The 23,522-nt window shown below is 53.1% G+C and overlaps 1 protein-coding gene across 1 annotated transcript; it reads left to right on the top strand.

The window, feature by feature from the left end:
* Window position 1: 1 nt before the first annotated feature.
* Window positions 2–17,310, top strand: NCSTN (nicastrin; the record flags this gene model as incomplete). Its single annotated transcript, XM_036397663.1, has 14 exons — window positions 2–74; window positions 1,181–1,326; window positions 2,485–2,638; window positions 3,831–3,940; window positions 6,093–6,245; window positions 7,749–7,853; window positions 8,497–8,574; window positions 9,257–9,426; window positions 11,689–11,791; window positions 12,459–12,554; window positions 13,371–13,458; window positions 14,447–14,598; window positions 15,570–15,782; window positions 16,584–17,310. Coding segments are annotated over 14 exons (1,764 nt in total), but the record flags the coding sequence as incomplete, so codon positions are not given.
* Window positions 17,311–23,522: the final 6,212 nt, after the last annotated feature.

Below are 23,522 nucleotides of genomic sequence, written 5' to 3'. Positions count from 1 at the left end.
GGCCGTGGCCGCTGCCTCTCCCGCCCCTTCCCAGGGATTTTCCCCGGGATTGAAGTGTCCCAACGATGGATTTGGTGAGCAAAATCCCAAACTTTTCCCCCTGGCTTTTTCCCTTTTTTTCCTCTTTTTTTCCTCCCTTTTTTTCCTCCATTTCCCCGGTTCCTTCGCATTTTTCTTCCATTTTGTCCTTGGGTTTTCCCCCTGTTTTTCCCCATTTTCTCCCCGCATCTTCCCCCTGGTTTTCCTCATTTTATCCCATTTTTTTTCACTGTTCAAATTTTTCACCTTTTTTCCCTTTTTTTTTCCATTTTCCCCCTGTTTTATCCCCATTTTTCAGGTGTTTACTGAGACACCTATGGCCCACAGCTCTTGCCCTGTTTCTCCCTGGTTTTTTCCCATTTTCCGCCTGTTTTTCCCCCATTTTTCAGCTGTTTATTCAGACACCTGTGGCCCTCAGTTCTTGCCCAGTTTTTACCCATTTTTCTCTGTTTTTCCCCCATTTTTCAGGCATTTACTCAGACACCTATGGCATGCAGTTCTTGCCCAGTTTTTGCCCATTTTTCACCATTTTCCCCCATTTTTCAGCTGTTTATTCAGACACCTGCAGCCCTCAGTTCTTGCCCAGTTTTTGCCCATTTTTCTCTGTTTTTCCCCCATTTTTCAGCTGTTTATTCAGACACCTGCGGCCCACAGTTCTTGCCCAGTTTTTGCCCATTTTTCACCGTTTTTCCCCCATTTTTCAGGCGTTTACTCAGACACCTATGGCCCTCAGTTTGCTCACTGCAACGGCTCCGAGTGGAACCTGGGTGGCTCCGGGTTTTTGCCCAGTTTTTGCCCATTTTTCACCATTTTCCCCCATTTTTCAGCTGTTTATTCAGACACCTCTGGCCCTCAGTTCTTGCCCAATTTTTACCCATTTTCTCTGTTTTTCCCCCATTTTTCAGGCGTTTACTCAGACACCTATGGCGTGCAGTTCTTGCCCAGTTTTTGCCCATTTTTCCCCATTTTTCCCCCATTTTTCAGCTGTTTATTCAGACACTGGTGTCCCACAGTTCTTGCCCAGTTTTTGCCCATTTTTCACCGTTTTTCCCCATTTTTCAGCTGTTTATTCAGACTCCTATGGCCCTCAGTTCTTGCCCAGTTTTTGCCCATTTTTCACCGTTTTTCCCCCATTTTTCAGGCGTTTATTCAGACTCCTATGGCCCTCAGTTCGCTCACTGCAACGGCTCCGAGTGGAACCCGGGCGGCTCCGGGATCTCCTACGAGGATTTTCCCTTCCCCATTTTCCTGCTGCAGGACGCCAACGAGACCCAGCTCATCAAAGAGGTGAGGGATGCACGGGGTGGGGAAAAAAAATACCTTAAAAATCTGTTACAGTCCCTTGGAAATTCCTTAAAATCCAATTAAAAGTCATTTGAATCCATAAAAACCCGTTGGAAGTTCATTAAGTCCACAAAAGCCCATTGAAAATCCATTGAAAAGTCATTAAAATTCGGTAAAATCAAATTAAAAATCATTTAAAGCCATTAAAAATCCTTTGAAAATTTATTAAAATGCCTTGAGACCTTAAAAATCCATTGAAAATTCATTAAAATTCATTCAATCTGTACAAGTCCATTGAAAATTTATTAAAATGCATTAAAACCTTAAAAATCCATTGAAAATTCCTTAAAATTAATTCAATCTCTGGAAGTCCATTGAAAATTTATTAAAATGCATTAAAACCTTAAAAATCCTTTGAAAATTTATTGAAATCCATTAAATCCATTGAAAATTCATCAAAATCGTTTAAATCCATTAAAATCCGTTGAAAATTCATTAAAATTCATAGAAGTCCATTGGAAACCCATTAAAATCTATTAAATCCATTAAATCCATAAAAATTCATTGAAAATTCATTAAAACCCATTAAATCCATAAAAGTCTACTGAAAATTCATTAAAATCCATAAAAATCCATTGAAAATCTGTTTTAAAAAACTGAAGATTCATGAAAGACTCCCTAATAAAAATGCACAATATTCTCAAAAGGCCCATTAAAAGAAAACCCATAAGATCATTAAGAACTCGTCTTAAAAAGCAAAATAAGTTTCTTATGATTCTTTTAAAAATCCATTTCAAAGAATTGTAAGGAATCCACCAAAAATCCCTCTAAGAATCCACCAAAAATCTTAAAAAGGGTGGGAAAAATCTGTAAAACAAAAAAAAACCAATAAAAATTTTAAAGAAGCTGTAAAATACCACAAAGTACCCTTTAAAAATCCTTTAAAAAATTAAAAAAAAAAAAAATCCTTAAAAAAAAAAATTAAAAATAAAACCAGAGGGAAGCTATCAAAAATCCATTAATAAATCTATAAAAAAAATGCATCAAAAATCTTTAAAATTCCATTAAAAATCCATTAAAAACCCATTAAAAAACCCAGAAAAAAATGCCAGAAGTTTTTAAAACCCCCATGGAAAGCCGCGCGCTGTGTTTGTGCTGCAGTGCTTCCGCGCCCACAACCTGCCCGGCGCGCCGGGCTCGGCGCCGCAGTTCCCGCTCTGCGCCATGCAGCTGCAGTCCCACATGCACGCTGCCGCCAGCACCGTCACCTGCATGCGCCGCAGCTCGCTGCAGAGCGCCTTCAGCATCAACCCAGGTCAGTGCTGCAGTGGGGCTGCTGCAATGGGGCTGCTGCAATGGGGCTGCAATGGGGCTGCTGCAATGGGGCTGCACTGGGGCTGCAATGGGGCTGCAATGGAGCTGTGCTGGGGCTGCAGAGCGCCTTCAGCATCAACCCAGGTCAGTGCTGCAATGGGGCTGCTGCAATGGGGCTGCAATGGGGCTGCTGCAATGGGGCTGCATTGGGGCTGCAGAGCGCCTTCAGCATCAACCCAGGTCAGTGCTGCAATGGGGCTGCTGCAATGGGGCTGCAATGGGGCTGCAGTGGGGCTGCACTGGGGCTGCAGAGCGCCTTCAGCATCAACCCAGGTCAGTGCTGCAATGGGGCTGCACTGGGGCTGCAATGGGGCTGCAGAGCGCCTTTAGCATCAACCTAGGTCAGGGCTGCAATGGGGCTGCTGCAATGGGGCTGCTGCAATGAGGCTGCTGCAATGGGGCTGCAATGGGGCTGCTGCAATGGGGGCTGCAATGGGGCTGCAATGGGGCTGCAATGGGGCTGCAGAGCGCCTTCAGCATCAACCCAGGTCAGGGCTGCAATGGGGCTGCTGCAATGGGGCTGCTGCAATGGGGCTGCTGCAATGGGGCTGCAATGGGGCTGCTGCAATGGGGCTGCAATGGGGCTGCAATGGGGCTGCAGCCTCAGCCCAGGTCAGCGGCCCAAATCCTGGGGGAATCTGAGAAAAACATGGGAGAAACCTTGGGGAAAATACAGGGAAATCCCAGGGAAATTCTGGGAAAATCATGGGAAATCCTGAAGGGAATCCAGGGAAAAACCCAAGAAAATCCTGGGGAAATCCTGGCAGAGTCCTGGGAAATCCTGGGGAAATTACAGGAGAATCCCAGGGAAATCCTGGGGGAAACAGTGGGGAAATCCCAGGAAAACGCTGAGGAAATCCTGGGAGAGTCCTGGGAAAATTCTGGGGAAATCCCCGGAAAATCCTGGGAAAACCTTGGGAAAATCGTGAGAAAATCCCGGGAGAGTCCCAGGAAATCCTGGGAGAACCCAGGGGGAATCCTGGGGAAATCCTGGAAATTCCAACATCTGAATCCCACCAATCCCTTTCATTTCTTCCATAAAAACTCCCACAGAAATCCCATTTTTAGCAGGATTTCCCGGTTTTTTTTCCCCCGGAGTTTTCCCAACCCCTGGAATGTTTTCCCGTTCCCAGAGATCGTCTGTGATCCCCTGCTGGATTTCAACGTCTGGAGCTCCCTGCAGCCCATCAACGCCTCGGGGCGGCTGCAGCCGGAGCAGCGCGTGGTGCTGGCGGCCACCAGGGTGAGGGGAGATCCTGGGGAAAATCCGGGAAAAATTGTGGGGAAATCTGGGGAAAAATCCGGGAAAAATTGTGGGGAAAATCCTGGGGAAATTGTGGGGAAATCGTGGGGAAAATCCGGGAAAAATTGTGGGGAAAATCCGGGAAAAATTGTGGGGAAATCTGGGGAAAAATCCGGGAAAAATTGTGGGAAAATCCGGGAAAAATTGTGGGGAAATCTGGGGAAAATTGTGGGGAAAATCGTGGGGAAATTGTGGGAAAAATTGTGGGGAAAATCCGGGAAAAATTGTGGGAAAATCTGGGAAAAATTGTGGGGAAATCCTGGGGAAATTGTGGGGAAAATCTGGGAAAAATTGTGGGAAAATCCTGGGGAAATTGTGGGGAAAATGCGGGAAAAATTGTGGGAAAATCTGGGGAAAATCCTGGGAAAATTGTGGGAAAAATTGTGGGGAAATTGTGGGGAAATTGTGGGGAAAATCCGGGATAAATTGTGGGAAAATCTGGGGAAATCCTGGGGAAATTGTGGGGAAAATCCTGGGGAAATTGTGGGGAAAATCCTGGGGAAATTGTGAGGAAATCTGGGGAAAATCATGGGGAAATTGTGGGGAAAATTGTGGGGAAATTGTGGGAAAAATCCAGGAAAAATTGTGGGAGAATCTTGGGAAAATCCTGGGAAAATTGTGGGGATATAGTGGGAAACATCCTGGGAACATCTCTGGGAAAACCCTGGGGACATGTCTGGGAAAATCCTCGGAAAAATCATGGAGAAATCCCGGGAAAAATCCATGGGAGAATCCTGGAAAAATCCTTTGAAAATCCCTGGGAAAATCTGGAGGAAAATCCCAGAAAAATCACATGAAAATCCCATGGGATCCCACTCGTTTCCCTGTCCCATTCCCGTTTCCCTGTCCCATTCCCATCATTTTTCCCTGTTTTCCAGGTGGACAGCCACTTGTTTTTCTGGAAAATTCCCATTTTCCCTGTCCCATTCCCATTTTTCCCATTTCCCAGGTGGACAGCGACTCATTTTTCTGTCCCATTTCCATTCCCATTATTTTCTGGAACATTCCCTGTTCTCCAGGTGGACAGCCACTCGTTTCCCTGGAACATTCCCATTATTTTTCCCTGTTCTCCAGGTGGACAGCCACTTGTGTTCCCTGTCCCATTCCCGTTTTCCTGTCCCATTCCCATTATTTTTCCCATTTTCCAGGTGGACAGCCACTCGTGTTCCCTGTCCCATTCCCATTATTTTTCCTTGTTTCCCAGGTGGACAACCACTCGTTTTTCTGGAACATTCCCATCATTTTTCCCTGTTTTCCAGATGGACAGCCACTCGTTTTTCTGGAACATTCCCGTCATTTTTCCCTGTTTTCCAGGTGGACAGCCGCTTGTTTTCCTGGAACATTCCCGTTTTTCTGGAACATTCCCATCATTTTTCCCTGTTTCCCAGGTGGACAGCCACTCATTTCCCTGTCCCATTCCCATCATTTTTCTGGAACATTCCCATCATTTTCCTGTCCCATTCCCGTTATTTTTCCCTGTTTTCCAGGTGGACAGCCACTCGTTTTCCTGGAACATTCCCATCATTTCCCTGTCCCATTCCCGTCATTTTTCCCTGTTTTCCAGGTGGACAGCCGCTCGTTTTTCTGGAACATTCCCGTTATTTTTCCCTGTTTTCCAGGTGGACAGCCGCTCGTTTTTCTGGAACATTCCCATCATTTTTCCCTGTTTTCCAGGTGGACAGCCGCTCGTTTTTCTGGAACATTCCCATCATTTTCCTGTCCCATTCCCATCATTTTTCCCTGTTTTCCAGGTGGACAGCCACTCGTTTTTCTGGAACATTCCCATCATTTTTCTGGAACATTCCCATCATTTTCCTGTCCCATTCCCGTCATTTTTCCCTGTTTTCCAGGTGGACAGCCACTCGTTTTCCTGTCCCATTCCTATCATTTTTCCCTGTTTCCCAGGTGGACAGCCACTCGTTTTTCTGGAACATTCCCGTTATTTTTCCCTGTTTTCCAGGTGGACAGCCACTCGTTTCCCTGTCCCATTCCCGTTATTTTTCCCTGTTTTCCAGGTGGACAGCCACTCGTTTTTCTGGAACATTCCCATCATTTCCCTGTCCCATTCCCATTATTTTTCCCTGTTTTCCAGGTGGACAGCCACTCGTTTTTCTGGAACGTGGCCCCGGGTGCCGAGGCCGCCGTCGGCTCCTTCGTGGCGCTGCTGGCGGCTGCCCAGGCCCTGCACGGGGCCCCCGGCGCCCAGAGCCTGCCCAGGAACGTCCTCTTCGTCTTCTTCCAGGGGGTGAGAGCCGGGATTCCAGGGATCCAGCCCGGAATTCCAGGGATCCAGCCCAGGATTCCATGGGATCCAGCCCAGGATTCCATGGATCCAGCCCAGGATTCCAGGGATCCCGCCCAGGATTCCATGGGATCCAGCCCAGAATTCCAGGGATCCAGCCCAGGATTCCATGGGATCCAGCCCAGAATTCCAGGGATCCAGCCCAGGATTCCATGGGATCCAGCCCGGGATTCCATGGGATCCAGCCCAGGATTCCATGGATCCAGCCCAGGGTTCCATGGGATCCAGCCCAGGATTCCATGGGATCCAGCCCAGAATTCCATGGATCCAGCCCAGAATTCCATGGGATCCAGCCCAGGATTCCATGGATCCAGCCCCAGATCCTCAGGATCCAGCCCAGGATTCCATGGATCCAGCCCAGGATTCCATGGATCCAGCCCAGGGTTCCATGGATCCAGCCCAGGATTCCATGGATCCAGCCCAGGATTCCATGGATCCAGCCCAGGATTCCATGGATCCAGCCCAGGATTCCATGGGATCCAGCCCAGGGTTCCATGGATCCATCCCCAAATCCTCGGGATCCCAGCCCTGAGTCCTTGAGAACAATCCCAGCCCTTGGGATTTTCCTGGGGTTTTGGGTGGCCTTGGCTCTGGTTTTGGGGTTTTTCCCTTCTCTCCATTCTCTTTCTTTCTTTTCCATTTCTTTTCCTTTCGTTTCTTGGAATTTCCTTCCTTTCCCCTTTTCCTTTTCCTTTTCCTTTTCCATTTCCCTTTTTCTATTTTCCTTTTCCTCTGTTTCCCTTTTCCCTCTTTCCCTTCTCCCTTTCCCTTCTCTCTTTCTCCTTTCCCTTTTCCCCTTTTCCCTTTTTCCCTTTTCCCTTTTCCCCATTCCCATTTTCCCTTTCCCTTTTCCCCTTTATCCTTTTCCTCTTTGTCCTTTTCCCCCTTTCTCATTTCCCCCTTTCCCATTTTCCCTTTTCCCATTTTGCCTTTACCCTTCCCCCTTTCCTTTTCCCTTCTCTCCTCTTTCCCTTTTTCCCTTTTCCCTTTTCCCCATTCCCATTTTCCATTCCCCTTTCCCTTTTCCCCTTTATCCTTTCCCTCTTTGTCCTTTTCCCCCTTTCCCATTTTCCCTTTTCCTATTTTCCCTTTTCCCCTTCCCCCTTTCCTTTTCCCTTTTCTCTTTCCCCTTTCTCTTTTCCCCATTCCCATTTTCCGTTTCCCTTTTTCTATTTCCCCTTTCCCTTTTCCCCTTTATCCTTTTCCTCTTTGTCCTTTTCCCCCTTTCCCATTTTCCCTTTCCCCTTTTTCCCTTTTCCCTTTTTCCCTTCTCCCTTTCCCTTTTCCCCTTTTCCCCATTCCCATTTTCCCTTTCCCCTTTTCTATTTCCCCTTTGTCCTTTCCCCATTTTCCCCTTTTTCCCCTTCCCCCTTTCCCCATTCCCCTCTCCAATTTCCCCCTTTTCCCCATTCCCACCCAGAATTCCGGGATTTTCCCCTTTTCCAGGAGACCTTTGATTACATCGGCAGCTCGCGCCTGGTCTTTGACATGGAGCAGGAGAAATTCCCGGTGCGCCTGGAGAACATCGGGGCCTTCCTGGAGCTGGGCCAGGTCTGCAGGGGAAAACGCTCCAGGGATCCTTTCCTGGGAATTCCCCGAGTTTTCCCGGGAATTCCCCGAGTTTTCCCGGGAATTCCCCGAGTTTTCCCGGGAATTCCCTGAGTTTTCCCTGGAATTCCCCGAGTTTCCCTTAGAATTCCCTGAGTTTTCCCTGGAATTCCCTGAGTTTCTCTTGGGATTCCCCGAGTTTCCCCTGGGTTTCACCAAGTTTCCCCTGGAATTCCCTGAGTTTTCCCTTAGAATTCCCCAAGTTTCCCCTGGAATTCCCTGAATTTCCCTGATTTTTCCCTGAATTTTCCATCCCATCCCTGATTTTTGTCCCAGAATTCCCACCCAGAGCCTGATTTTTTTTCCCTGAACTTCCCATCCCACCCCAGCTCTAATTTTTCCCTGGAATTCCCCGCCAGGGCTGAGTTTTCCCCAGAATTCCCACCCCAGCCCTGATTTCTCCTGGATTTCCCCCCTGGGGCTGATTTTTCCCTGGAATTCCCACCCCATCCCTGATTTTTCCCTGAAATTCCCACCCCATCCCTGATTTTTCCCTGGAATTCCCATCCCCATCCCTGTTTTTTCCCTGGAATTCCCATCCCCATCCCTGATTTTTCCCTGGATTTCCCCCCTGGCCGTTTCCCAGGTGTCCCTGAGGAACAATTCCGTGCTCTGGATGCACACGGATCCCGTCTCCCGCCGGAACCAATCCGTGGAATCCCAGGTGAGCCTGGAATGCCGGGAATGTTCCCCATTCCCAGGGAATCCCTGGGAATTCCCTGCCTCCCTCGCCGGGACCCATCCCGGGCTCGGAGCCTTTCCCAGAAACCCAAACCCTGCCACAATTCCTGGGATATTCCCAGCAAAATCCAGGATCCTTCTGGGGGTCTCAGGTTCCCAGCGGGAATTTCCTCTGCTTCCAGTTCCCAGTGGGAATTCCTTCAGTTTCAGATTCCCAATGGGAATTCCATCCAATCCAAATTCCCAGTGGGAATCCCATCCAGTTCAAATTCCCAGTTCAGATTCCCAGTGGGGAATTCCAACCGGTCCCAGTGGGAATTCCATCTGCTTCAAATTCCCAATGGGAATTCCATCCAATCCAAATTCCCAGTGGGAATTCCAACCAGTTCAACTTCCCAGCGAGAATTCCCAGTGGGAATTCCCTCTGCTTCGGATTCCCAGTGAGAATCCCGTCCAGTTCAGATTCCCGGTGGGAATTCCATCCCAAACAACCTCCTGGGCCGATCCCAAACTCCCCATTTTCCGTGGATATTCCAGCCAAAACTCCGGGATTTCCAGCAGGATTCCAGCTCCCGCATCCCAGCACCCCTCGGGCTGATCCGGCATTCCCGCTGTTTGTTCTTCCCGCTGTTTTTCCCCGCTGTTTTTTCCCGCTGTTTTTCCAGGTGCAGGCTCTCCTGGCCGCGCTCCGCGGCTCCGGCTCCGGCTCCGGGGTTTCCCTGCAGGAGCCGGGGGTGTCCCAGCCCCTCCCCCCCTCGTCATTCCAGAGGTTCCTGAGGTCCCGGAGCATCCCGGGGGTGGTGCTGAGCGACCACCGGGCCCAGTTCCACAACAGGTACAGCCGGGAATGCCGGGAATGCCGGGAATGACGGGAATGACGGGACGGGTAAAACCCGGGAATGCTGGGAACTCTGGGACGGGTAAAACCCGGGAATGCCGGGAACTCTGGGACAGGTAAAATCTGGGATTTCTGAGGCAGGTGAATCTCGGAATTCTGGGAATTCTGGGACAGGTAAAACCTGGGAATTCTGAGGAAGGTGAATCTGGGAATTCTGGGAATTCTGAGGAAGGTGAATCTGGGAATTCTGGGACAGGTAAAACCCGGGAATGCCGGGAATTGTGGGACAGGTAAATCTGGGAATTCTAGGAATTGTAGGACAGGTCAAATACCTGGGAATGCCAGGAATTCTGGGACAGGTAAAACATGGGAATGCTGGGAATTCCAGGACAGGTAAATCTGGGAATGCCGGGAATGACGGGACGGGTAAAACATGGGAATGCCAGGAATTCTGGGACAGGTAAAACCTGGGAATTCTGAGGAAGGTGAATCTGGGAATTCTGGGACAGGTAAATTCTGGGAATGCCGGGAATTCTGGGGCAGGTAAAACCCAGGAATGCCAGGAATTGTAGGACAGGTAAATCTGGGAATTCTAGGAATTGTGGGACAGGTCGAATACCTGGGAATGCCGGGAATTCTGGGTCAGGTAAATTCTGGGAATGCTGGGAATTCTGGGACAGGTAAATTCTGGGAATGCCGGGAATGACGGGACGGGTAAAACCTGGGGGTTCTGGGACAGGTAAAACCCAGGAATGCCAGGAATTGTGGGACAGGTAAAACCTGGGAATTCTGGGAATTCCAGGACTGGTAAATTCTGGGAATGCCGGGAATGACGGGACGGGTAAAACCTGGGGGTTCTGGGACAGGTAAAACCCAGGAATGCCAGGAATTGTGGGACAGGTAAAACCTGGGAATTCTGGGAATTCCAGGACTGGTAAATCCGGGAATTCTGGGGCAGGTAAAACCCAGGAATGCTGGGAATTCTGGGACAGGTAAAACCTGGGAATTCTGAGGAAGGTGAATCTGGGAATGCCGGGAATTCCAGGAATTCTGGGGCCGGTCAAATATCTGGGAATGCCAAGAATTCCGGGACAGGTAAATCTGGGAATTCAGGAACAGGTAAAATCTGGGAATCCTGAGAATTCCAGAACAGGTAAATCTGGGAATTCTAGGACGGGTAAAATCCAGGAATTCCAGGAATTCTGGGACAGGTAAAACTGGGAATTCCAGGAATTCCGGGACAGGTAGAATTCTGGAATGCTGTGGGACAGGTACAATCCAGGAGTGCCAGGAAATCCAGAACAGGTACAAAATCCTGGAATTCCGGGAATTCTGGGAATTCTGGGACAGGTACAACACAGGAATTCTGGGAATTTCAGAACAGATACAAAATCTCGGAATTCCAGGCATTCCAGAACAGGTAAAACCCAGGGAATCCAGGAATTCTGGAACAGGTAAAATATCCTGGAATTCTGGGAATTCCGGGACAGGTAAAATCCGTGAATTCCAGCAGGCCCCCACAGGGATCCCATCCCGAGCGTCCGGGATTTCCAGCGGGATCTGGCCCTTCCCGTGGGAATGGCGGCCCGGCGGGAGCCCTGGGAATGCTCGGAAGAGCGGCAGGGAATTGCTCGGACAGGCGAGAGGAAATTCCGGCGTTTTCTGGGAGAAGGTTCCTGGCCCCGAGCCCGGCGGGCGCCGGGGCCGCAGCTGCGCTTCCGGAGGCTGCTCCCGGAATTTTCCATGGAATTATTGCCCGGCTGCTCCCCCTCCCCTTCCAGGGGTTTTGTTTTTTGGGATCACCCCCCGTGACCCCGGTCCGGTTTTTCCGAAGGAATTCTGGGAGTCCCAAAAACCCCAAATCCCAGCTCTGGGGTCCCTTGGGACCGTCCCGGCTTTCCCGGGAATCTGGAATTCCCTTGGAATTCCGGCCGGGATCAGCCGTTGATGGGCAGTGAACCGGTAAAACCCCTTGGAATTCCCATCTTTTCCTTGGATCCTTTGGGAATTTTCCCCTTCCCGGCTCGTGGAATGGGCTCTGAAATCCCAACCGCAGCCTGGAAAATTCCAGGCAGGAGGGGCAAATTCCGAGCCCTCCTCGTTGATCCCAGAAAATCCCTCGGGAGAAGCTTCGGAATTCTGACCTCTCCTTATCAAACTCCGGGAATGGGGAATCCCAGGTCCCTTTTCCAGCGGGGTTTTCCATCCAGGATGGGAATTCCGGCCCCATCCCGGATTTTTCCCGGATTTTGTTCCCAGGTACTTCCAGAGCATCTACGACACGGCCGAGAGCATCGGGATGCGTTATCCCGAGGGAATGAGCCCCGAGGAGCAGCTGGACTTCGTCACCGACACCGCCAAGGTCCCGCGGCATTCCCGGGATTCTGGGGATTCCTGGGATCCGGGCGTTCCTGGGGTTTGGGATCCGGGGGATTCCTGGGGTTTCAGATTCAGGGTCTGGGGGTTGGGATCCAAGGAATTCTTGGGGTTTGGGATCTGGGATCCAAGGGATTCCTGGGATTTGGGGTTTGGGATCCAGGGGATTCTTCAGTTTTGGGATCCAGGGAATTTGGGATTTCAGATCCAGGGGATTCCTGGGGTTTGGGATCTGGGATCCAGGGGATTCCTGGGATTTGGGGTTTGGGATCCAGGGGATTCCTGGGGTTTGGGATTTCAGATCCAGGGGATTCCTGGGGTTTGGGATCTGGGATTTGGGATCCAGGGGATTGCTGGGATTCAGGATCCCGGCAGGGATGGGAATTGGGGAGGAGGGAAAAGTGGGAAGAAGGTGGGAAGGAGCTGGGAGGGATTTGGGAATGGGGAAAGGGAGAAAAGCTTGGAAAAGAGGTGGGAATAAATCCCGAGGGATTTGGGACTGGGGAGAGGAGGGAAAAGCCAGGAATGGGGGCGGGAAGGGCCCGGGAGCGTTGGGACGGGGGAGCTTCGGGCCGGACGCTGATCCTGGGGATTCCCGGGATTCCCACGATTCCCGGAATTCCCGTGATTCCCGGGTGTGTTGGGCTCTGCAGGCCCTGGCCCAGGTGGCCACGGCGCTGGCCCGGGCCCTGTTCACCCTGGCCGGGGGAGGAAACGGAACCGAGAGCATCCGGGCAGAGGAGAAAACGGTAGGAATTGTGCTGGGAATGGATGGATGGTGGGAATGGATGCTGGGAATGATGGGAATGGATGGTGGGAATGGATGGATGATGGGAATGGATCGATGGTGGGAATGGATGGATGGTGGGAATGGATGGGAATGATGGGAATGATGGGAATGATGGGAATGGATGGTGGGAATGGGTGATGGGAATGATGGGAATGGATGGTGGGAATGGATGATGGGAATGCTGGGAATGGATGATGGGAATGGATGATGGGAATGATGGGAATGCTGGGAATGGATGATGGGAATGGATGATGGGAATGGATGATGGGAATGGATGATGGGAATGAATGGATGATGGGAATGCTGGGAATGGATGATGGGAATGGATGATGGGAGTTCCTACTGGGAAGGATGGGAGTGCTGGGAATTCCTGCTGGGAATGGTGGGAGTGCCAGGAATTCCTGTTGGGAATTCCTGCTGAGAGTTTTGGGAATTCCTACTGGGAATGATGGGAGTGATGGGAATTTCTGCTGGGAGTGCTGTGGTGGGAATTCCTTCTGGGAATGGCGGGAATTCCTGCTGGGAATGCTGCGGTGGGAATCCGCAGTCGGCCTGGCATCCCCAGTTTCCCTGGAATGCCCAATTTTCATGGAGTCCGTGGGATTAAAATCCCCAATTTCCCTGGAATTGAAATCCCCGTTCTTTACTGAAATCCCTGGAGCCAGAATCCCCAAAAATCCCTGGAATCAGAATCCCCGGTTTTCCCGGGATCCCCCATTTTCCCGGGATTCCCCGGTTTTCCCGGGATCCCCCATTTTCCCGGGATTTCCCCCAGGTCACTCGGCTGCTCTATGGGTTCCTGCTCAACTCCAACAACTCCTGGTTCCAGTCCCTGATCAAGCCCGACCAGAAGGGGATCCTGGGTGAGGAGAGGGCCCCGTTCCCGCTTTTCCCGCTGGGATTCCCGGCTGGAATTCCCCTTTTTCCCGCTGGGATTCCCATGAGCTGGGATCCCCATTTTTTCCCTGCCTGTAATTCCCATTTTCCCGTCTCTAATTCCCGTTTTTTCCCAGTTATAATTCCCATCTTTCCTGGCTGCGATTCCTGTTTTTCCCCTCTCCAATCCCCGTTTTTCCAGCTGTGATTCCCCAGAGCCGGAATTCCCATTCCCAATCCCATTTCTCCCAATCCCCAGGACCAGAATTCCCATTCTCAATCCCGTTTTTCCCATTCCCCAGAGCCGGAATTTCCATTCCCAATCCCGTTTTTCCCGTTCCCAATCCCATTTCTCCCATTCTCCAGAGCTGGAATTCCTGTTCCCAATCCCATTTTTCCCGATCCCCAGCCGTAATTCCCATTCCCTTTCCCATTTTTCCTGTTTTTCCCTTTCCCATTTTTCCCATTCCCTTTCCCATTTTTCCCATTCCCAATCCTGTTTTTCCTGTTCCCAGTCCCGTTTCTCCATTCCCCAGAGCTGTAATTCCCATTCCCAATCCCGTTTTTCCCATTCCCAATCCCATTTTTCCCGTTCCCTTTCCTGTTTCTCCATTCCCCAGAGCTGTAATTCCCGTTTTTCCCATTTTTCCCGTTCCCAATCCCAGTTTCCCCATTCCCAATCCCGTTTTCCCATTCCCCGGAGGTGTAATTCCTGTTCCCAATCCCATTTTTCCTGTTTTTTTCCCATTCCCAATCCCGTTTCCCCATTCCCCGGAGCTGTAATTCCCATTCCCAATCCCATTTTCCCCGTTCCCAATTCCGTTTCTCCATTCCCCGGAGCTGTAATTCCCGTTTTTCCCATTTTTCCCGTTCCCAATCCCGTGTTTCCCGTTCCCAATCCCGTTTCCCCATTCCCCGGAGCTGCAATTCCCATTTTTTCCCATTTTTTCCCGTTTTTCCCCGTGTTGTTTCCAGGCCCGTTTCCCCAGCACTACGTGGCCGTGTCCAGCCCCACCAACACCACGCAGCTGCTGCAGGCGGTGCTGGGGAACCTGACCGGGAGCAGCGCCAACCTGAGCCGGGAGCAGTGCCAGAATCCCGGGAAAACCCCGGGAACGCTGCCCGAGGTGACCCGGGATTGGGATCATGGGATTGGGATTGGGGTCATGGGATTGGGGTAACGGGAGCAGTGCCAGAATCCCGGGAAAACCCCGGGAACGCTGCCCGAGGTGATCCGGGATCGGGATCGTGGGATTGGGATCATGGGATTGGGGATTGGGGTAACGGGAGCAGTGCCGGAATCCCGGGAAAACCCCGGGAACGCTGCCCGAGGTAATCCGGGATCGGGAAGGGTGTTTGGGTTTTTCCATGTGCCATTCCCATTTTCCCAGATCTCATTCCCACTTTCCCATGTGTAATTCCCATTTTCCCCTGTGCAATTCCCATTTTCATTATCATTCCCAGCTCTCATTCCCGTTTTTCCCTGTGTCATTCCCATTTTCCCAGCTGTAATTCCCATTTTCCCCGTGCCATTCCCAGCTGTAATTCCCATTTCTCTGTGTGTAATTCCCGTTTTTCCCTGTGTCATTCCCATTTTCCCAGCTGTAATTCCCATTTTCCCTATGCCATTCCCAGCTGTAATTCCCGTTTCTCTGTGTGTAATTCCCACTTTTCCCTGTGCTATTTTCCCAGCTGTAATTCCCGTTTTCCCTGTGCCATTCCCAGCTGTAATTCCCGTTTTTCCCTGTGCCATTTTCCCAGCTCTCATTCCCGTTTTTCCCTGTGCCATTTTCCCAGCTCTCATTCCCGTTTTTCCCTGTGCCATTCCCAGCTCTCATTCCCATTTTCCCTGTGCCATTCCCAGCTGTAATTCCCGTTTCTCTGTGTGTAATTCCCGTTTTTCCCTGTGTGTAATTCCCGTTTTCCCTGTGTGTAATTCCCGTTTTTCCCTGTGCCATTTTCCCAGCTGTAATTCCCGTTTCTCTGTGTGTAATTCCCGTTTTCCCTGTGTGTAATTCCCGTTTTCTCTGTGTGTAATTCCCGTTTTTCCCTGTGTGTAATTCCCGTTTTTCCCTGTGTGCCATTCCCGTTTTCCCAGCTGTACGAGTACTGGTGGGTGCAGGGCCCCCTGGACGGGAATTCCTCGTCCCGCGTCCCCGGCTGCGTCCGCTCCGGTGTCCGTCTGTCCCCCGCGCTGTCCCCGGCCTTCGAGCTGCGCCGCTGGGATTCCCGGGAATTCTCCACCTGGACCGAGAGCCGCTGGAAGGACATCAGGGCCCGGATCTTCCTGGTGGCCAGCAGGGAGCTGGAGGTGACCCGGGGGACACCCGGGGGACAGGGACACAGGGACAGCAAGGGGACAGGGACACAGAGACGGGGACAGGGATATGGGGACAGGGATGGGACACAGGGACAGGGACACAGGGACAGGGACACCAAGGGGACAGGGATGGGACACAGGGAAGTGGCAGGGACAAGGTCACAGGGACACCAAAGGGACACGGGGATGGGACACAGGGACATGGGGACAGGGACACAGGGACACCCAGGGGACATGGGGACAGAGACACAGGGAGGGGACACAGGGACAGGGATTGGAGGGACACTGAGGGGACACAGGGAGGGGACACAGGGACTGGGATGGGACAGGGACACCAAAGAGACACAGGGACACCAAAGGGGGACAGGGACACAGGGAGGGGACACAGGGACAGAAAATGGGACAGGGACAGAGCAAGGGGAACCCAATTCCCAATGTCCCAAAAACCCCAAATCCCCAGTATCCCCAGTATCCCAAATCCCCAATATCCCAAATTCTCAATTCCCAATATCCCAAATTCCCAATATCCCAAATTCCCAACCCTCAATTCCCAATATTCCTGATATCCCAAATCCCCGAATTCCCAATATCCCAATATCCCAAATTCCCGTTTTTCCCCCAGCTGCTGACGCTGGCGCTGCTCCTGTCCCTGCTCTGCCCCTTCATCCCAGGGATCCCTGCTCATCCCAAATCCACATCCCAGGGATCCCTGGGTGCCCTGGGGCAATCCCAAATCCCCGAATTCCCAATTCCCAATATCCCAATATCCCAAATTCCCGTTTTTCCCCCCAGCTGCTGACGCTGGCGCTGGGGGTGCTGGTGCTGCTCCTGTCCCTGCTCTGCACCTTCCTCATCAACTCCAAGGCCTCGCTGCTCTTCGGGATCCCGGATCCTCCCGGCTCCTCTGGGTACTGAAAATCCCGGGAAAACCGCCTGGAAAATCCGGGAAAACCGCCTGGAAAATTCAGGAAAACTGCCCAGAAAATCCCAGAAAACCCTCCTGGAAAATCCTGGAAAACCTTCCTGGAAAATCCCGGAAAACCTTCCTGGAAAATTCTGGGAAACCGCTTGGAAAATTCCGGGAAAATTTCCAGGAAAAGCCTTGGGAGGGAATTCCCCCCTGGAGCTGGAAACGCCAGAGGTGTTCCCGGGAAATTCCCAGAATTTCAGGTGGGATCGGTGCCCTGGGTGGGAAATTCCCAAAATTCCCATTTGGATTCGATGCCCTGAGCGAAAAATTCCCAGAATTCCTGAATGCCAAATTCCTGGGATTTCCGGATGGATCCGGTGCCCTGGGTGGGAAATTCCCAAAATTTTCCCGGCATTCCCAGCCGGACCCATCCTGTTTCCCAGGGTGGAGCTTTTCCCCAAATTCTGGGCGAATTAAGGATAAAGGGGAGGGAGTTTTTTGGGAATTGTGAGAAATTCCAAAGGGTCTGGGAATGTCCCGATGGAAAAGGTCCCTTTTTCCCCTGGGATTTGTAAATATTATAAATAAATCCATGGAATTCCCAAGGAACCTTTTTTATTTCCAGGTTTTTTTCCCCTCAAACGCTGGGAACCGGGAAAATTCGGGATTTGGGGTTGGGATTGGCTGGATAAGAGGGATGGGATGTGGATCCCAAATAATTCATGGAAAAGGGGGAGCAGACGGGGAAAAGCTTTTGGGGTAACAGATGGGAAGGAGCCAAAGGCTGGGAGGGGACTGGGCAGCCGAAATTTGGGATCGTGGGCCTGGAATTCGGGATAATGAAACGGGAATTTGGGATCATGGGCCTGGAATTCGGGATATTTAACCGGGAATTTGGGATCATGGGCCTGGAGCTGCAACTGGGAATGTGCAAAATCCCGGGAATTGCCGGGGCTGGGAATGAACGAAATCCCGGCAGAACCTTCCCGGCTCCGTGGGATCTCTGGGATCTTTGGGGTCCGGGCACATCCCTGGCTGGGATCCCCCATTCCCGGCAATTCCAGGCGGGAATCGCGGCAGGGAAAAGGAGGAAAAGCTGGGCCGGGACCATCCCGAAGGGAATTTCCCGGGAATTTCTCTGGGATCCGCAGCCCCGATCCCGGTTCCCTTTTTGGGATCAGCCTGGAGCCCCCGATCCCATTCCAGGAGGATCCGGGGCGGGAGAAGCGCCCGGAATTCCCGGCGGGAAGCGCTGGGACGGCTCCGCTCGTTCCCGGCTGGAATCGCGCCCGGAGCCGCCGCCTCAGCTGCGGCCGCGCCGGGAACGATCCCAAAAAATCCCCTCGGGGCGGAGGGGAGGGGAATCGGGACGGGAATGTGGGGTTTGGGGTGATGGATGTGGATTCGGGATTCGGGATTCGGGATTTGGGATTTGGGGTGATGGATGTGGATTTGGGGTGTGGGATTTGGGATTTGGGATGGGAATGGGGGGTTTGGGGTGATGGATGTGGATTTGGGGTGTGGGATTTGGGATTTGGGATTTGGGGTGATGGATGTGGATTTGGGGTGTGGGATTTGGGATTCGGAGTGATGGATGCGGGGGGGGCCGGGAACAATCCCAAAAAAATCCCCTCGGGGTGGCGGGGAGGGGATTCGGGAGTGTGGGATGGGGATGTGGGATGGGGATTTGGGATGAGGATTTGGGATGAGGATTTGGGATGGGGATTTGGGATGAGGATTTGGGATGGGGATTTGGGATGAGGATTTGGGATGGGGATGTGGGATGGGGATTTGGGATGAGGATTTGGGATGCGGCTGTGCCGGGAGCCGCTCCAGGCTCTGTCCCCGCTCCATTCCCTGTCCCATCTCCTGTCCCCGTCCCTGTCCCCCTTTCCCGTCCCTGTCCCTGTCGCTATCTCCTGTCCCCTCCTTGTCCCGGCTCTATCCCGGTTCTGTCCTCACTGTCCCCGCTCTGTCCCCGCTCTGTCCCCGCTCTGTCCCCGCTCTGTCCCGGCTCTGTCCCCGCTCTGTCCCCGCTCTGTCCCCGCTGTCCCCGCTGTCCCCGCTCGCTGCCATGGCGGTGCTGGCGATGCTGGCGATGCTGGCGGTGCTGGCGGGGCCGGCCCTGGCTCTGTCCCCGCCGCTGTCGCCAGCTGAGCCCCGCGTGTCGCCGCCCGCGGCTCCGGGGCCGTTCCGGGAGCAGCTGCGAGCGCGGCGGGCGCCGAGCCCGGGCAGGAGGAGCCGCGCTGGGGACGGGGACAGGGACGGGGACAGGGACGGAGACAGGGACGGGAGAGGGGGACAGGGACAGGGACGGGGACAGGGACAGGGACAGGGACGGGAGAGGGGGACAGGAGAGAGAGAAAGGGACGGGAGAGGGGGACAGGGAAGGGGACAGGGACGGGAGAGGGGGGACGGGGACAGAGCGGGGACAGAGCGGGGACAGAGCCGGGACAGAGCCGGGATAGAGCCGGGACAGCGAGGACAGAGCGGGGACAGCGGGGACAGGGCCGGGGACGAGGACAGGGGACCCCAAAAGTCCTGGGAGGGCGGGACGATCCCGAACTGATCGGGAGCTCCGGGAGGATCCCAAATGCGGGATGGGGGCGCTGGGATCTCCCTGGAATTGCGGCGCATTTCCCAGTTTTCCCGATTTTCCCCGATTTTTCCCGATTTTCCCGGAGCTGAACCGGGACAATCCCAGCCGGGCGAGAGCAGAGCCGGCCCCGAAGGTCGCTGTGTCCCGGCTGAACTCGAGATCGCATTCCCGGCTCTTCCCGGGCTATTCCCGGGTTTCCTCCCTTTCACTTTTCCCTCTCCACCGCAGGTGAATTTTCCAGGCGGGATTTCTGGGATGGAGGCTCTGGGTGATCCCAAAGGGACCCGCGGCGTCCTCGGGGATCACCCGAGAGCTCCAGAGCCCCGGGATCCACCGGAAATTCCGCTCCAGGCTCCCTTTTCCCATTTCCCAGGTCCCTTTCCCCGAGTTTCCCGAGGCCGGGAATTCCGCTCCCGGCTCTCTTTTCCCAATTTCAGAACCTGGAATCCCACTCCAGGCTCCCTTTCCCAGTTTCAGGACCAGGAATGGCTCTCCAGCCTCTCCTTTCCCAATTTTCGGGACGGGGAATTCCACTCCAGGCTCCCTTTTCCCAATTTCCCGGCTCCCTTTTCCCAATTTTCGGCACCGGGAATTCCACTCCCGCCTCCCTTTTCCCAATTTTCGGGAGCGGGAATTCCACTCCCGCCTCCCTTTTCCCAATTTCGGGACGGGGAATTCCACTCCAGGCCCCCTTTTCCCAATTTTCGGCGCCGGGAATTCCGCTCCGGGCTCTTTTCCCCCTTTTCCCGGCCCGAATTCCCGCTGGAAAGCAGCACCGGGAGCAGCTGTCGCCTTTTCCCGGCCCGCGTCCAGCGCGCCCCTCCCGGGGGGCTCCCGCGCAGCCAATGGAATCCCGAATTCCCGGTTTTCCATATTTATGAGGGAAGAGGGAGGGGGGGGGGGGAGCGGGAGAGGCCAATGAGGCTCCCGGGGTCGGGCCCAGGGTGGATAAATTGGGAATTTTTGGGGGGGAGCGGCGAAATTTCCTCCTCGGAGGCTCCGGAGCGGCGCCGCCGCCGCCGCGGGAATTCCGGGACTGATCCCGAATTCCCGTCCCGGATCCGCCGCGGGACCTCGGGAGAACCCAGGGAAAGTTTTCTCCTCCTTCCTCCATGGATGGATGAGCGGAGCGGATCCCAAATCCTGGGGATTCCTGGAGGAGAAGCCCCCGGAGCCTGGGGATGGTGCGGGACGCGGGGTAAGGCGGCTTTTCCAGGCGCCGGGAATGGCTCAAAAAACCGGGATCGGGCCGGGAATTCCGCCCCGGAATCCCGGGAAACGCCTCGGCCCCACCGCCAGGTTTGGCTCCCAAATCCCTTTGGGAAAAGGGCTTTTCCTGGGAGGGTTCGGGAGCGGGGAAAAGGAAAAGAACCCGCCTGGGATCCGCTTGGTTTCCAAGGAAAATTGTCGGGAATTTCGTCACGCCACGGGTCGGGAATGGCAGGAGAAGGGCGAGGGAGGAGGTGGGAAAAATTCCCGGGGTTTTGCTGGGAAAAGTGGAGGCTGAGCAGGAATCCTTGGAGCGGCTGGATTCAGGAATTGGGCGATTTTTCCCCAAAAAAAAACCCCAAAAAAAAACCTCGGGAAAGAGGCGCTGGGAGCAGGAATTCCGCGCCAAGGAAAAGCTCCGGGATAACCCAGGCCGGGAATTTGTTTGGATCTGGGAATGAAACTCGAGTTTTCCCAGAAAAACTCTCCCGCTTCCCGTCCAGGTGTGGGACCCACCCCGAATTCCCGGGAATCCCAGATCCACAGGGCAGCTCAAGGGGCCAAATCCCCAAATTCCCAAATAATTCCCGTCTCGGAGTGGAGCCGAGCCGGGAGTGATCCCGAACATCCAAATTCCCGGGAATTTCTTCGGGAGAGCCAGAGGGGAAATTCCCACCCCTCTCAGGCATTTTGGGAGCTGTTGGGAGAAATTTTTCCCCGATTTTTTTTGGGGGGGCAAATTCCCACCATCCCAGCCTCTAAAAAAGCGGGACTGGGGCCGTCCCTGCCCTGTCCCGGTGGGATTTGGGGTCCATTCCCGGCCGCTTTTCCCATTCCAAAGTTTTTCCCCTTTTCCCCGCGGCATTCCCGGATTTCCAGGAGCGGCAGCCGGGGATGGGGATGGGGATGGGGATGGGGATGGGGATGAAGATGAGGATGAGGAAGGAAAGGAGAGGAGCATTCCCGGCTCATTCCCGGCCGCTTTTCCCATTCCAAAGTTTCTCCCCCTTTCCCTGGACGAGCCCGGGTTTCCAGGGAAGGCAGCGGGGGATGAAGATGAGGAGGAGGACGGGAATGAGGATTGGGATGAGGATGAGGATGAAGATAAAGGTGAGGAGGAGGATGAGGATGAAGATGCAGAAGATGAGGATGAAGAAGAAGATGAGGATGAGATGAGGATGATGAGGAAGAAGAGGATGAGGAGGATGAGATGAGGAAGAAGAGGATGAGGAGGATGAGGGTGATGAGGATGAGGATGATGAGCGGGGGGCGGGGCGCGGCGCTCGGGATTCCCTGCGGATTCCCGGGAGCAGCTGCGGCCGCTCCATCTGCCGGGAGAGGAGCCAAGGGGACAGACGGACAGGGGGACAGAGGGACAGCAAGGGGGGGACAGAGGGGACAGAGGGACAGGGGGAGAGGAGGGACAGAGGGACAGGGGGACAGAGGGACAGACGGGACAGGGGGACAGAGGGACAGGGGGACAGAAGGACAGAGGGACAGGAGGGACAGAGGGACAGAGGGACAGAAGGACAGAGGGACAGGGGGACAGAAGGACAGGAGGGACAGAGGGGACAGAGGGGACAGAGGGACAGAGGGACAGAGGGGACAGGGGGACAGACGGGACAGGGGAACAGAAGGACAGGGGGACAGAGGGACAGAGGGGACAGAGGGACAGAGGGGACAGAAGGACAGAGGGACAGAGGGGACAGAAGGACAGAGGGACAGAAGGACAGAGGGACAGAGGGGACAGAGGGGACAGAGGGACAGGGGGGACAGAGGGACAGAGGGGACAGGGGGGACAGAGGGACAGGGGGGACAGAGGGGACAGGGGGACAGAAGGACAGAGGGACAGAGGGGACAGAAGGACAGGGGGACAGAGGGACAGAGGGGACAGAGGGACAGAGGGGACAGAAGGACAGGGGGACAGGGGGACAGGGGGACAGGGGGACAGAGGGACAGAGGGGACAGAAGGACAGGGGGACAGCCGGGGGCACAGCGGTGCCAGCCGCGGGGACAGACGGGGCTCATTTGCGACACAAAGCCCGCCCCGCCCCCGCCGCGCATCCGCCACCTGCCGCCCCCGGGCCCGGCCCCCCCCCAACTGCCCGGAGCCCCCGAGGGGCCCTCGAGCCCCCCCAGATCCCCCAGGAGCTTCCCCAGCCCCCCCAGTCCCCAGAGCCTTCCCAGCCCCCCGAATTTCCCGATCCTCCCGGCGGATCCTTTTCCTTCCGGGAGCTGGAATTCCCCAAAGTAGATGGGATTTGACAGGGAAAAGCTGTGGAAAATATTTTTATTTTATTTTATTTTATTTTATTTTATTTTATTTTATTTTATTTTTTTTATATTTTATTTTGTTTTGTTTTATTTTTATGTATTTTATTTTTTATTTTAATATAATACAATACAACATAATATAATATAATATAATATAATATAATATAATATAATATAATATAATATAATATTATATTATATTATATTATATTATATTATATTATATTATATTATATAGAATTATTATATATAATATATATATTATATTATATTATATTATATTATATTATATTATATTATATTATATTATATTATATTATATTTCATTACTTGATCTTCCCATGTTTTTACTTTATTTTAATTTTTACCTTTTTTTTATTATTATGATTTCATTTTTATTGTTTTATTTGATGCCTCTCCCGGCTCCTTTCCCACCCGGAGCTGAAATTCCCGATCCTTCTTTTCCAGACCCGTCGGGATCTGACCCCTGAGGGCTCCGGAGCCGCATCCTGACCCCAAAAACCCCAAAAACCTCGGGAAAAACTCGATCCCATTTTTATGCCTCCGGATTTGTCCCCTGGGGCAGTTTTCTCCCGGACCATGGAATTCCCGAGGAAAACGCCCCAATTCCCGGCTGGAATGTGATGGGGAGGAGGAGGAGGAGGATCCCCCCACGGGCCTCGCTGGGAGCCGGGGACGGGCACCCCAAATCCGGGGACTTCTCCTGCTGAGGTGACCC

The sequence above is a fragment of the Molothrus ater genome, chromosome 29 (genome assembly GCF_012460135.2).
Source record: "Molothrus ater isolate BHLD 08-10-18 breed brown headed cowbird chromosome 29, BPBGC_Mater_1.1, whole genome shotgun sequence".
In the NCBI taxonomy this organism is placed as follows: Eukaryota; Metazoa; Chordata; class Aves; order Passeriformes; family Icteridae; genus Molothrus; species Molothrus ater.
Note: the sequence above shows the minus strand (reverse complement) of the source record. Positions and strands in the feature narration are given on the sequence as shown.